The 13,900-nt window shown below is 55.2% G+C and overlaps 1 protein-coding gene across 5 annotated transcripts in view; it reads left to right on the top strand.

Annotated features, from left to right (window-relative positions):
- TMEM63C (transmembrane protein 63C) overlaps nucleotides 1-13,900 on the top strand; it is a 75,307-nt gene that overhangs the window by 52,799 nt on the left and 8,608 nt on the right. For all 5 annotated transcript variants that reach the window (XM_066276605.1, XM_066276604.1, XM_066276607.1 and 2 more), the window contains 13 exons: nucleotides 2,230-2,338; nucleotides 3,597-3,670; nucleotides 4,280-4,360; nucleotides 4,476-4,599; nucleotides 5,304-5,437; nucleotides 6,856-6,978; nucleotides 7,420-7,573; nucleotides 8,963-9,069; nucleotides 10,035-10,121; nucleotides 10,672-10,737; nucleotides 12,546-12,708; nucleotides 12,945-13,050; nucleotides 13,470-13,637. In XM_066276605.1, the coding sequence (XP_066132702.1) occupies nucleotides 2,230-2,338; nucleotides 3,597-3,670; nucleotides 4,280-4,360; nucleotides 4,476-4,599; nucleotides 5,304-5,437; nucleotides 6,856-6,978; nucleotides 7,420-7,573; nucleotides 8,963-9,069; nucleotides 10,035-10,121; nucleotides 10,672-10,737; nucleotides 12,546-12,708; nucleotides 12,945-13,050; nucleotides 13,470-13,637 (1,496 nt within the window). The remainder of the gene's footprint in view (nucleotides 1-2,229; nucleotides 2,339-3,596; nucleotides 3,671-4,279; nucleotides 4,361-4,475; nucleotides 4,600-5,303; nucleotides 5,438-6,855; nucleotides 6,979-7,419; nucleotides 7,574-8,962; nucleotides 9,070-10,034; nucleotides 10,122-10,671; nucleotides 10,738-12,545; nucleotides 12,709-12,944; nucleotides 13,051-13,469; nucleotides 13,638-13,900) is intronic.

Genomic DNA, 13,900 nt, shown 5'->3' with positions numbered 1-13,900 from the left:
AAGCCCCTCCAGCCCTCATGGTCTAGGAACCATGGATTTTAACATCAGCCAACCCAACGGGTGGCCAAATCAATTTGTGCTGGGCCAGATGGAGCCTTGCTGGTCCATGTTGAGAGAACAGACCCACTAGGTATCTTGGCCAGGCTTGGCCAACTTCCTGAAAAAGCAGAAGCAGCAGTTCGAGCAGGTGTGAGTGGGGGTTCACACACTCCTGCCTCCACCCTTCTGCCTCTGCACCCCTGCAATCCAGCAAACTGCCCCATCGGCAGAATGGAGCCATGGCCTCCTCTCACCTCCCTTTCAACCAACTCCTCCCGGGTGCCATCAACCCCAGAGCAGAGCTTTCCAACTTCCCCCCAGGCCCCACTGGGGTGAGGCACTTCCCCTTCCCAGCAGTTTTATATAAGGCATCCAAGAGCCTTCAGTGTCCATAAAGCCATATTGGCAGAGAGCTGGAATGTTCCTTAGAGCACGTAACCTTGCCCCCTCTGCGGAAGCCGCGGGTCGAGGCAGCCAGCCTGATGGGAACGTTGGGTGAAATGTCAGGCACGGGGACAAGTGGTCAGTAGATATTTTGAAGTGAGGCAGCCTTCCTCTCCTCAAATCGCTCCAAATAAGGTGGGTCCTATTTCTGAGCAGTCATCCTGGCCAGGCGCCTTGGGACAGCATCACGTGACCCCAGAGCCCAAGAGCTATCACTCTTCCTGCCCCGGGCGGGGGGGAGATGTCACAGACTTTCTGGGCCCTCCTTCCTTGAGGCCTGCGTATGACCCCAGAGTCCCTCATCCCTGAGATCAGGCAGCTGTGAAGGTCTGAGCTGCAGCCTCTGGCAACGTGACATGGTGACATAGCGGTGAAGTGTCTCTGCTTCTGCTGTGGCTGGGAATGACCTCAGGCAGTCCCCTATCACCCTGGCCCTCATTTCCCTGGGGCTAAAATGAAGATAGTCACATGGTGTGAGAGTCTAGTGGGGAAATGTACATAAAGCCTCTAGTCCACCCTGGGTCTGGCATATAGTAAGCACTCAATAAATGTTAGCCTTTGTTAGCTGGAGTGGGACACCCCTGTGTCACCACAGCCATGCCTTCCAAGGCGCCTGAGTGTCTGGAAGCACAAGACGGGGTTTAGAGGGAGACTGCTTGGGTGGGTGGGGGGTCCTGGGGAAGATTGTGTGGGTGGGAGAAGGTTCCTGGGGAGACTGTGTGGGTGGGAGAGGGGTCCTGGGGAAGACTGTGTGGGTGGGAGAGGGGTCTTGGGGAAGATTGTGTGGGTGGGAGAGGGGTCCTGGGGAAGACTGTGTGGGTGGGAGAGGGGTCCTGGGGAAGACTGTGTGGGTGGGAGAGGGGTCCTGGGGAAGATTGTGTGGGTGGGAGAGGGGTCCTGGGGAAGATTGTGTGGGTGGGAGAGGGGTCCTGGGGGAGCCGTGTGGGTGGGAGAGGGGTCCTGGGGAAGACTGTGTGGGTGGGAGAGGGGTCCTGGGGAAGATTGTGTGGGTGGGAGAGGGGTCTTGGGAAGATTGTGTGGGTGGGAGAGGGGTCCTGGGGAAGATTGTGTGGGTGGGAGAGGGGTCCTGGGGAAGATTGTGTGGGTGGGAGAGGGGTCCTGGGGAAGATTGTGTGGGTGGGAGAGGGGTCCTGGGGAAGACTGTGTGGGTGGGAGAGGGGTCTTGGGGAAGATTGTGTGGGTGGGAGAGGGGTCCTGGGGAAGATTGTGTGGGTGGGAGAGGGGTCTTGGGAAGATGTGTGGGTGGGAGAGGGGTCCTGGGGAAGACTGTGTGGGTGGGAGAGGGGTCCTGGGGAAGATTGTGTGGGTGGGAGAGGGGTCTTGGGAAGATGTGTGGGTGGGAGAGGGGTCCTGGGGAAGATTGTGTGGGTGGGAGAGGGGTCCTGGGGAAGATTGTGTGGGTGGGAGAGGGGTCTTGGGAAGATGTGTGGGTGGGAGAGGGGTCCTGGGGAAGATTGTGTGGGTGGGAGAGGGGTCCTGGGGAAGATTGTGTGGGTGGGAGAGGGGTCTTGGGAAGATGTGTGGGTGGGAGAGGGGTCCTGGGGAAGATTGTGTGGGTGGGAGAGGGGTCCTGGGGAAGACTGTGTGGGTGGGAGAGGGGTCCTGGGGAAGATTGTGTGGGTGGGAGAGGGGTCTTGGGAAGATGTGTGGGTGGGAGAGGGGTCCTGGGGAAGATTGTGTGGGTGGGAGAGGGGGTCTCACCCTCCCATGTCTTGCTCCTGGCAGGAGTAAGGTCCTATGGCTCCATAGCTTCTTGTCCTTGCTCTACTTCCTCACCAACTTCGCCTTCATGGCTCATCACTGCTTAGAGTTCGTGCCCAAGAAGAGCTCCAAGGTGAGTGAGATGAGCTGCCGGAACTGCTCCCTGCCAGCTAGAGCCCCTCCCCAGCTGGGCCTTCCCGCTCCCAGCCTCAGCGGCCTCCTAGCTGGGCACCTTCTACGCACCCGCGGGGCAGTCTCCGCTCAGCCTTTGAATCCTGACCTGGCACCCCGCACAGCCACCCCGGGTGGTCGGCCACTGAATCTCTTCCAAATCTGTAGATAAATAGCCATGCCCAGGTGCCTCCCACCCCTGCACCCCTGCTGCCCTGCCCCCTCTCCGGGGACCTCTGGACCTCCTCACCATCTGAAAACTCAAAAGTTAAGAGACCCTTGAACCAGCAGGGTCCTGCATCCTAAGTGGCCGGTACCCCTAGCTGAACCACTGGGCCAATGTTTTCACTAGCCCACTCCAGCCATGCCCAAGCTCTTGGCGTTTCAGAATCTTCCTGAGGTCAGAGACCCCATGTACTGCCCCATGTCTCCCCACTGTCTTGGTTTGGGTTACCCCCACCCCATCTCCCAAGCAAACCCTGAGACAAGGATTTGAGTAGCATTGGTGTATCTGGGAGGTGATCCCAGGAAGGACCACCGGAGGAGGCGGTGTGACTGGGAGAGAAGACTTCTGATAAAAGGGCAGCAAGGGGCAATTCACCACTGTGGGAGCCCGCAGCTAATTCCGGGGGAGCTCTGAAAATCAGAGCAGAGCTTGTGCCCCGGGGTTTCCCAGCCTCATGCGGAGAAGCCAGGGCACTCTCCCTCTGACTCCCTCTCTGTCACTGGTTGAGGGCGGCGGTCCTGGTCGGGGCTGTAATTCTCCACTCCTTGCTCTGCACGTGGGCTGGCCATGCTGCCCAGGTCAGTAAGGAGACTCAGGCAGAATCCTGGTGTTGGAAGTGCTCAGGCATCTTTGGGTTTCAGATAAGCACCCAGGGGTTGGGGACAGGCGCCACAAGGGACGGTGCGTGCGAGCTGTCCGGCCCTGGTGGGGATGGGAAACAGTAAGGAGGAGCATCCCTGGCTCCCGTCCTCGGCCTTTTAATGGTTCAAAGGAATGAAACCAGCTCCTTCAAGGCTATCGATCCTAATGAACTGGCTGACTTTACCTCACCCTAGGACCCCAACCCATGTACACCTGAAAGATTACCCAAATGCTTCTGACAGGTGTGGCAAGTAGAAGGCCTGCTCCAGCCGCTTCTGGGCCACCCAGAGACCCAGACACCCAAGAGTCCCATGCGAGCAATCTCCCTTCTCCACTTACCCTCCCCACCTAGGTCACAAGGACACTGATGATCACCTATGCCCCCAAAGACATCCAAGATCCAGAAATCATCATTAAGCATTTTCAGTAAGTGGTTGGGTGATCTGAGCATGGATTACCTCCTCCCGGTAACCTGCCTGGATTCTTATGTGGGCAGAGAGTCAGCACAGGGGGGTGGGCGAGGGGCACCCCAGGTGGTGGCTGGCCCTGGACTAGGCTAAGGATCAGCCTTTCAGAATAGGGGAGTCCTGGAGCCGCAGTGGGGCGTCTAAAGTCAGGGGTTCCCTGCATGGTATGGGTGTTGGGGTCGGGGGAGCAGCTAGTTTTCCTTTCCCTCATTGCTGCGACTATGAGCCCAGGAGACTCCTGGACTACAGTCATCTAGAATAGGTCATTCTGAGACATCTTTTATGACCCAAGTTCCCAGCCCCAGGAGCTAATTATCTCTCCATGAGCAGCCATTTCCAGCTCTTCCCCTTGGCCCTGTTCTGGGTCATCTGGGAAGGATTAAAACTCAGATTACCAGGGATCAACCCTGAAGTTTGGCTTTAGGAGCAAGAGCTGGATTCTCCACCCAAGAACCAGGAACCACAGGCAGCTGAGCCGCCTAGCCCTGTGGGCTGTAGCTCTGGGCACAGGGTAGGGTGGCTCAACCCCAGCCCCACAGCTGCTCAGCATCCATGTTTGTGGCCACAGCGAGGCCTATCCAGGGTGCGTAGTGACCAGAGTCCACTTCTGCTATGACGTCAGGACCCTGGTTGACTTGGACGACCAGAGGTGAGGCTGCAGTTGGGCCTGTCTGGATCTGGGGTGGGAGGAGAAGGGGAGGAGGTGGCCCTGCTGGCCCCTGACCACGAGATCCTCCCCACCCCCCTTGCCTGCTGTCTGACAGGCGCCATGCAATGCGAGGCCGGCTCTACTACACGGCCAAGGCCAAGAAAGACGGGAAGGTGATGATCAAGATCCACCCCTGCTCCCGCCTATGCTTCTGCAAGTGCTGGACCTGCTTCAAAGAGGTGAGTGGCACCGGTGTCTGGGGACACAGCAGAGGGACTCGGGCCCTGGGTCCCCAGGCTCTGCCCAGGGCTCAGGCAGTGCCCCTCGCCTGCACCCTCAGGCCCCAGGCCCCATCGCTCCGCTCTGGTGCAGGCCCCATTCCTCCCTTCCATCCCGCCCCTGCCTCCCTGTGAGAATGCAGAGGAGCTGAATTAGATGGGAGGACCAGACAGAACGCAGTAGGCTGCTGCCGCTTGCCAGGCCTTGGGCTTTCAGAGAGATAGGATGGGAACTCTGAAAAGCAGGGGCTCTGTCTTATCGCCCACCCACCGTGGCTAGAAGGCAGTCTCAAGGCTCGAACGCCTGCCTCAGGGAAGCACTGACCTCTAGTCCAGAGAAAAATCACCCCCTTTCCTGAAAGTGCTGCAAACATTCTTCACTCCCCTGGAGCCCACCCCAAGTCTGAAAACACCCCCAGCCATGCCGTACTTTCCCCAGATCTAAGAGCAGGGAGCTCAGTTAGGGTCCTAGCCTCTTCCTGTTCCGGAGTTGGGTTCTCGGAGCCCTCCTGGGGTCCTGTGCCAGGCTTCAGAGGGAGCTGGGGCTGGAACTGCTGCCTCGGGCCCATTGGCCCTGGGCTGGCCAGCGGACAGAGGCCTCATGTCCAGGCGGGGCCTTCCTGGAGCGCTGCCTGACCAGCCCTGAGGGCCACCTCTCACCCCAGGTAGACGCAGAGCAGTATTACAGTGAGCTGGAGGAACAGCTGACTGATGAGTTCAATGCTGAGTTCAACCGCGTTCGGCTGAAGCGTCTGGACCTGATGTTCGTCACCTTCCAGGAAAACAAGATGACGCAGCAGTGAGTGCCAGGGCTGGCGACTTGCTACACCCAGCCCAGCCCCAAGAGTGGGCCTCTGCTTCTCTGAAGCCACCCTCCTTCACCCCCATTTCAGCCAAGGGAAGGAGGAAAGAGCCCCCGCCCCCCGTTTGCCATATCCTGACCTCCCCTCCGTCCCCCACGCTCCTCACGGGCAGCGCCATCTTGTTTCCAGGGCATGGCCACGCCCCGGCCACGCCCCCACCCTGGGATACTCAGCTTGTCTCCAGAGGCACCCAGGCCTTGAGCACCTCATTCGCATACACCCTTGCTTCGTTCAGCACAAGGGTGGTCGGAGTTGCCTTTGAACTCTTGGTTCCTCTTCTGGGACAAGAATGATACCCATTTTTTCCCTCGTCACACATCACCCCTCTCCTCACCGCAAGTGACATACGGAATCAGGGTAGAGAAGCTCCGCTTGCCATTTCCCCTCATTCAGAGCCTTAGATCTCCTCTCTCCTCTGCCCCACCTTGAGAGGGAGTGCATTAGGTTCACTCTGGAGTGTTCTGGAAGGATCTTTAGATCCTTAGGACTGGGTAAAAGATGAGAGCCCCATCTCAGCCTGGAGGATTGTGAGGGCCCACCTCTCCCTGAGGAGCCTGGTCCTGCACAACACGTTGTCCCTGCCCTCCCGACCCTACCAAGGGACGGTGGCGAAGCCTACGGTTTAGTTGCAAACACTTGTGTGTGATTTTGCAAGTCACCTACACTCTCGAATTTCTTATCTATCAAATTTGGTTACTTATATCTTCCCTGTCCACCTCCCAGAGGGATAAGAAGGGATATATGTTCTAATTAGTGTGTGTGTTATGTAAAGCAGTACAGCGACACCAGAAAATACCACTTCTTTTCTGAGACGTCGTGGGTCAGTAGAGAGGACACGAAGTTTAATTATAGCAGAAGTGTGAATGAGAAAACCGAAGATGGGGCTCTGGTGCCAACAGCTGCCCCTCTTTGGTTGTGTCTTCAGGCACTTCAATTTACTAATCTGTGCTACTGGGATTGCACTTACTCACCAACTAGAAGTGTTGGGCACACAGAAAGATCTCAGTGATTGGTAGATATTGATATTGACATGAAGGTGAAATTAGTACCTCCCCTGTTAAGCTCAGAGAAAGAGCATGTCTTTGTGTTGTTACTGCCGTTAAGGGGCCAAGAAATTAACAGAGAACCATGTGGTCCCTCCCTTCCTGGGCAGTCCCTCCCTCTAATGCCCTTTTCCTCCAGAGACTAGACCTCAAGTACTGCCCACCCCTAAGGTCCTGGGAGACATCTCCAAGGCTTCAAGGGGCCCCAAGAAGTATATGAGCCCCAACCTGTGGAATTCTGGCTGAGACACACACCCCTCAAGCCCGTCATCCTCACCTTGAGACTTCTGTCTCCTCCCCCATCTCTGCAGCATCTTGGAAGATTACAAGTACACTCAGTGTGGTGTGCACCCCCAACAGTCCTCAGTGACCACCATCGTCAAATCCCACCGCTGGAGGGTCACCCTCGCCCCACACCCCAAAGACATTATTTGGTAAGCCCCCTCCGTCCATCCCCTCTCCTCGGAGCTTCCCTGAATGGAAGAAGGCAGGGGGCAATGGGACAGAGAGAGAAACCGGGCCTCTCCTCCCACTTCCTTGCCCACTCGTGGCCCCTACTGGGCTGGGCCGTGTCCTCTCCAGGTTGCAGCCTCTGCCAGCCCCCAAACCCACCCCGCCACACCAACACTTCGGCAAAAGGTTTTTTCTGAAGAAACAACTCACCTACTTTTTGGCTCTCCTATGCGATATATTCCGAGCTTTTACAAATGGTGTGATTACGGGAAAGTCCAGTGCATGCAGGCCTAGGTCTAAGAGGCTGGATTAGACCAGGCCTGCCCAGGTGCACAGCTGGCCCACAGGAAACAGCACATGGGCTTTGTCTAAGGGCTGGGATCCCGGGTCCTAAATGCATCCCCCTCCTCCATCCCTCCCAGGAAACACCTGTCCATCCGCCAGTTCAGCTGGTGGGCCCGCTTCATCGCAATCAATACTTTCCTCTTCTTCCTCTTCTTCTTCCTCACCACGCCTGCCATCATCATCAATACCATCGACATGTACAACGTCACCCGCCCCATCGAGAGGCTGAAGGTACCTCCTCTGCTCAGGCCAGGCGTGGGGCGCCCAGGGGGGACCTCGGCGAGGATAGAATGGGGGCCCACGGAGGCACGGCTCCAGGGCCCATGTGCTCCCCAGGTGGTGGTGGTGGCAGCGGTGTAAATGGTGGCGTCGGGTTTCCTTTGTTCTCCAGGGGATGGATGTAGGTCACCGCCTGTGTTAGGGGCTGGGACCAGCGAGCAAAGGGAGAGGGGGAGCTGTGGGCAGGTCCTGGGGTGAGTTTGGGGGGGAGGGTGGTCCAATCAATGATAGGCTCTGAAGGCGCCTTTAGATCAGCCACCCAGGCCCACCAGTGGTACAGAACGGGCAGCAGTGGGTGTGGCAAGGGGGCAGCTCTGTTCTCCCATGTTCCATAGAGCCGGGGTCCATGTTTGAGGGATAGGGTTGAGGGTGGGGAAGAGTGAGGTCAGTTCCAACACAGCCCTCTGGGAGAAGCAGGCCCCCAGATCTGGCTCTGGGCCCCTCACCTTCAGATGTGCCCACCCAGGATAGGAATACCAGGCCCCCAAGAACCATTCCTGAAGCCGGAGGATGCTTTGTACTAACGGGGGGGTCCAGAGAAACTGGCCTGGCCCACTCTACAATCTACAAGCCCCAGGGTGTCATCCTGGGCCCAGAAGGCCCTCTTTTCAGAGTATCCTCATTCCTATTCCAGCAACACTCACACATACTCATGTACACATGCACACACACACACGTGCACACACACACTCACATGCGCACACTTACACACTCACGTACACATGTACACACTTACCACTCACATACAGTCACACACACATGCACATTCACACATACAGTCACACACTAATGTACACAAGCACATACACATGCAATCACACACGCTCACATATTCACACATACCCACACACACACACACTCACACACACACTCCTGGTTTTGCCCTCCTCTGTCATCTTCACAGCAGGCTCCAGGCAGGAGTTCCACAGTGCCCCCTGCCCCCTGGGGGTTCTTTGTTCACCCCCCACCCACCCCACTCCCACCTCCTCTCCCCTAGCATTGTATTAAAGACACTGTCATTACCCTGAGGTATGAGACCTGAGTGACAGTAGCTGGCTTTCACCTAGGGCTGACCCTCTAGTGACCTCAGCATATGTCTGCACCCCTGGAGATGCCACTTGACCTTAGGGTGCCAGCCTCTGCCCGCCCATCCAGGCAGACCCTTGGGCAGAAAGGCATGTGAGAAAGGCCAGGCCCACTGCGCAGCCAGGGAAGCTGGGCCTGCCCTGGGGCTGAGCTGGAGACCCGCAGGTGCGCAGGTGCGTGGGAGAAGGGAGGTGGCCTGGAGGGGGAGGGCCTGCGTGCTGACAGCTCTCTGCCCTCCCCTGTTCCACCCTGCAGAGCCCAGTGGTTACCCAGTTCTTCCCCTCCCTGCTGCTCTGGGCCTTCACAGTGATCCTGCCTCTGATCGTCTACTTCTCCGCCTTCTTGGAGGCCCACTGGACCAGGTAAGCTGGGGCTTCTCTTTAGGCCTGCTCTTCCTAGCCCTTCCCCTGCACCCACCCTCCCAGCCACCAACCTGGTACTCCTCCTCCCATCTAACTTAAGGAATATAATTAGATACCTGACACCATCCCCAAAGGTGGGACAGAGTTACCTCTGGGCCATTGGCCCCAGGGATGCTGACACAGGGCCGCCACATGAGATTTGGGACCAAAACCAGGTGTCCTTGGGCAGCTCCCTCAGCCTCCAGTCCTGTACTGAGGGGATGGAGCTGTGGGCAGAGACAGGCAGAGGGCACAGGATGAGAGGGAGAAAGAGGACACGGTTGGAGACTGTCGGAAAGGCTGCTGTGGTCATAGCAGAGGAGCCCGTGAACTCAAACTGACTGTGTGCCCATAGAGCCCATCTAGTGCCCACATTTTAAACAATCAGGAGCTACTTCTCCTTTGTTAGCCCTAATAGTTCTATGGTGGCTAATTGGATAGAAAATATTTATTATATCCTGGAGCAGGTGGACCTGCTTTGGCCTGAAGGCTACATGGGGGTAAAAAATTATTTCTGTACCAAGTTCCTACAATCCTACCAAGCAGCAAGCTAAGAGGTTTATCCTAACAAATCCTTATTGGTCATTCCTGTGGCCAAGACCATGGCTTATATTGATTATTGAAACTCTAAAGGGATTCTAAGTATCATCGGTAATATCCCTTTAACAGATGTCAAGTATATGGCACATATGCCTCCCCTTCCTGTGCCCAGAGCAGACATCATTAGTTGATCAGGCTAGTCTTTCCTGCTGCTCCCCGTCACAGCACACACCTCCGAGTGCTCCGTGGAGATGGTGTTGGTATGCAGTGTTAAATCAACTTTTTAGGCCAGGTAGCAGTCTCTCGCTCTTCATGATGTAGTTTTAGGCCTTTGGTTCTTGCTGTGTCTCCCTCACTGACGAGCCTCTTTCTTTGTTTCCTTCCAGATCGAATCAGAATCTGATCATAGTGCATAAGTGCTACATCTTTCTGGTGTTCATGGTAGTCATTCTGCCGTCTATGGGACTGACCAGGTACCTCACCTCTCATTGTATCTTCTCTCTCAGCCAGGCTCACCCCAGACTTGGAACCTCCTTTGTCAGATACTGTAGGTCTACTTGTGGTTGCTGCAAATCCTTTCCTCAAATGACAGTCCAGTGCCTGTCATGAGCCTAGCATGTCCCAGGTAGCATGGTAACTCTAAGATGTCAGCCATGAGCTCTGCCCTCCAGGAGCTTGTCACCAAGCTGGGGTCACAAGTCAGACCTACCAGCTAACTGGAAGCCCAGCCTGGGGGAAGGGCAGCCAGTGTGCAGTAGAAATTCAGAAGGAGGGAGCACCAGGGGAGAAGTGGCTGGTGACGTTTTGCTAAAGGAAGTGGCCTTGAGCTGAGAGGCCAAAGGGTTAGGGGCAGGATGGCCCAGCATTAAGAAGGAAGAGAGGCAGAGAGGACCAACAGCTAGACTATTACGGTGCAAGAGTCTTTGGGGCTTAGGCAAGGGAAGGCAGTCCAAGAAGAATTGAGCCCCAGGCCTTAGTTCATAAATTCATTAGCTGAAGGGCCTGCCTTGTTCTTGCTTCTAGTTTGGATGTCTTTTTCCGCTGGCTCTATGACATCTACTATCTGAACGAGGGATCCATCAGGTTCCAGTGAGTACTCGAGTGCACATCCCAGGTGTGCTCCCAGCGTACACTGGGGATTTCGTGGGTGCGCACAGGTGGATATGTGTGTCCTTCATTTGCTCACCCAGGTAGAGCTGAGTGCACGCGCACACACTCATTTGGCAGCCTCTTACCCTTTCCTGTGCCGTGGACTCCTTTGGCAATCTGGTAAAAAAAAAAACCAGGGACCCCTTCTCTGAAGTTTTTGAATTAATTGTAGATTCACAAGAAATAGCCCCCCAAAAGTGTCCATTGTACCCTTCGTCCAGTGTCTTCCAATGGTAATATCTTGCATAATTCTAGTACAATATTATAACCAGGAAATGGACTTCGAAACAATACACTGAGCTTATTTAGATATTGCCAGTTTTACGTACGCTCTGGGTAGACGTCTTTAAATACACAAAATACCTGGATCACAAAGAACACCAACTGTACTGAAACAGTTATCAAATATTTTTAAAATCAAATTTGTAGCACGATCTTTGTAACATATTCAATAACAGGACAATGAGGCAAGCTCAAGTTCGCTTTATTGTTTCAGAGGCACGGTGTGAAAGCAGATGTTGCTCAGCTAGAAGAAGAATATCAAATTGGGGAGAGGGATCTTTGACAAGGCAACAGGAGGTCGTGATGGACATCCGGCCAATTGCGATTTATTTTATTTTTAGGGTTGCAGTTGTTGAAAGTCCCAATTTTCAAAGATGTAACATTGCAAATGATGTGCAAGCTTCCATAGCTTGCTCTGTAGAGCAAGGACCAGGATTCTCCAAGGTTTCTGCGCTTTCTGCAAACGACAATTGTAATAAGTCATGTGTTCTTTCCCCGAGATGAATGAGTTCGTCTTTGGCTATTTAATATCTTGAATCAGTTTAAATATGAGAAAGAAACGCAGTTGGGAGTCCATGACTCAGCTCAGATGCCATCGAGAACAGCTTTTGAAGGTGTTCTGAAATATGTTCAGGGCTCACAGATTTCTCTTTTCAAGGAGGTTGACAGAATCGTGTAGATGGGGACACTGAGAAGCAAAAAATGCCTGGGTCACCAATGTGAGAACAGGCAGCTTGGCCAAGAGGTGGCTGAATGACGCCTCATAAAGCCAGCCGGCTATACCAAATGCACACCTTCAGAGAGGAAATGTTCAATTATGCATAGTTTCAGTTATGCCTGTCAGATAATGAGCATCATTTGAAAGTGGTAGTGAGCAGAAATGATATTGTAACATGTCAGCAATGTCTGCAGCATGGCATTAAAATGTTTTATTTCAGTGGGTGACGGACCCACAGCCATGACTGACATGGCTACGGCTGTTTGCCGGTGTTCTTAACGGAAGGAAATGCTAAATTGCAGTTAGAGGTTAGTGGAATAAAGATGTAATTTCATCCCCATTCGAAGTCACAGACACCCCCCACCCCAGTTTTACTCGTGGACTTTCCAAGGCGTGTGCGTCCAGATCACACAGCCTGCTTTAGAGAGAGCCAGCACAGGCATCCCTAACGTGTCTGCGCTTCTGTAGACTGTCTCCATTCCTGCTCTCCAGGGCCCTCGTTGACTTAAACTGGGCTAGGAACACATGTATATGAAACTTACTCTCCCCATCCTCACAAGACAAGACAGCCAGCCAATTTTGATGTTTTTATTTTCAGGGTTACAAACGTTGAAAGTCCCAGTTTTCAAATATGTAATCCCCCCCCCCCCTTGGCTCTTTTCTTCACTCTCTCCTCCTTCCTCACAACACGTCTGCCCTTTCCCCTGCCCTGGCTTCCACCGCTGTCTTCCACTCTTCCCATGCCCAGGTGCGTGTTCCTGCCGGACAATGGGGCCTTCTTCATCAACTACGTGATCACAGCGGCTTTGCTCGGCACAGGCATGGAGCTGATGCGCGTGGGCTCACTCATCCTGTATATCACCCGCCTCTTCTTCTCCAGGTCGGAGCCAGAGAGAGTCCACATCAGAAGGGTGAGGGCCAGGCTCTTCCCTAAGCGCTGCCCTCAGTCCGCCTCGGGAAGGTGTCCGGAAGGGGGGCCTACCGGATGCACTGAGTGTAGGAGGCGTGGTCCGGGGGAGTGCTTCTTGGGCTCCAGGGTTAGAAGGCAGGCTGCCGACCAGCTCCCAGAGGATGGATAAGGAGCCACAGAAGCAGCCAAGCCAAGGGGACCAGGTCACCTTAGGGTGACTTCTGTTTTCTGCCCTAGGATCATGCCATGGACTTCCAGTATGGGCGAGAGTACGCATGGATGATGAATGTCTTCAGTGTGGTGATGGCGTACAGTATCACCTGCCCCATCATCGTCCCCTTTGGTGAGTCCTCCATAAGGCACACCTGAGGCTGCACACGCTCAGAATGGAAGGAGGAGTTGAGCCCCACCACACCAGGCCACGTCCTGAATCAGGAGGAAACGTGGGATGGCCTGTTGGTAGGGCGCAACGTGTCAGGGCCAGGGCCGGAGCAGGGGACTGAAGTTGCATGGCTGTTTACATAGGATGCTTGTTGAGTGAATGCATGAGTGAATGACCCTTCACAAAGCTGGCAACCGAGGTTCTGGGGGCTCAAGGGAAGAGGCTGGTCCCAGAGGTTGGCACCACAGGGCTGCCACAGCCTGTCCTTGCTGCCCTGACAGACCCTGAACCCGAGGTCTCAGTTCTGTGGGGGCCTGGGGACAGTGCAGGCACCGAGCAGGGCGCGGCCGCTGAGCGTGCCTCCGTCCTCCGGCCCGCAGGGCTGCTGTACCTGTGCATGAAGCACATCACCGACCGCTACAACATGTACTACTCCTACGCGCCCACCAAACTCAACGAGCAGATCCACATGGCCGCCGTCAACCAGGCCGTCTTCGCGCCGCTGCTGGGTCTGTTCTGGATGCTCTTCTTCTCCTTCCTGCGATTGGGTAGGTGCCCGGCCCGGCCGTTTCTCCCTGCCGGCCTCCGCTGCTCTGCAGCCCCCCTCGCAGCTCTGCTGGAACAGAAATGGCCTGGAGGAGCAAGGCGCTGCTCGGGGGCACTGCTGAGTCCCCTGCCTGGCTTCCGGGGGCCTCGGGGACTTGTCTTAGAGCCCTTTGAAGATAAAGGGAGGGCTTGGACCAGTGCCATCCAAATTGTATACCTCTTGGTTTACTACCCTGAGGGCAAGAAATATCTATTTCTTCATTCT

Source organism: Saccopteryx bilineata, chromosome 4 (genome assembly GCF_036850765.1).
Source record: "Saccopteryx bilineata isolate mSacBil1 chromosome 4, mSacBil1_pri_phased_curated, whole genome shotgun sequence".
Taxonomy (NCBI): domain Eukaryota; kingdom Metazoa; phylum Chordata; class Mammalia; order Chiroptera; family Emballonuridae; genus Saccopteryx; species Saccopteryx bilineata.
This window is presented reverse-complemented; position numbering and strand designations above follow the sequence as displayed.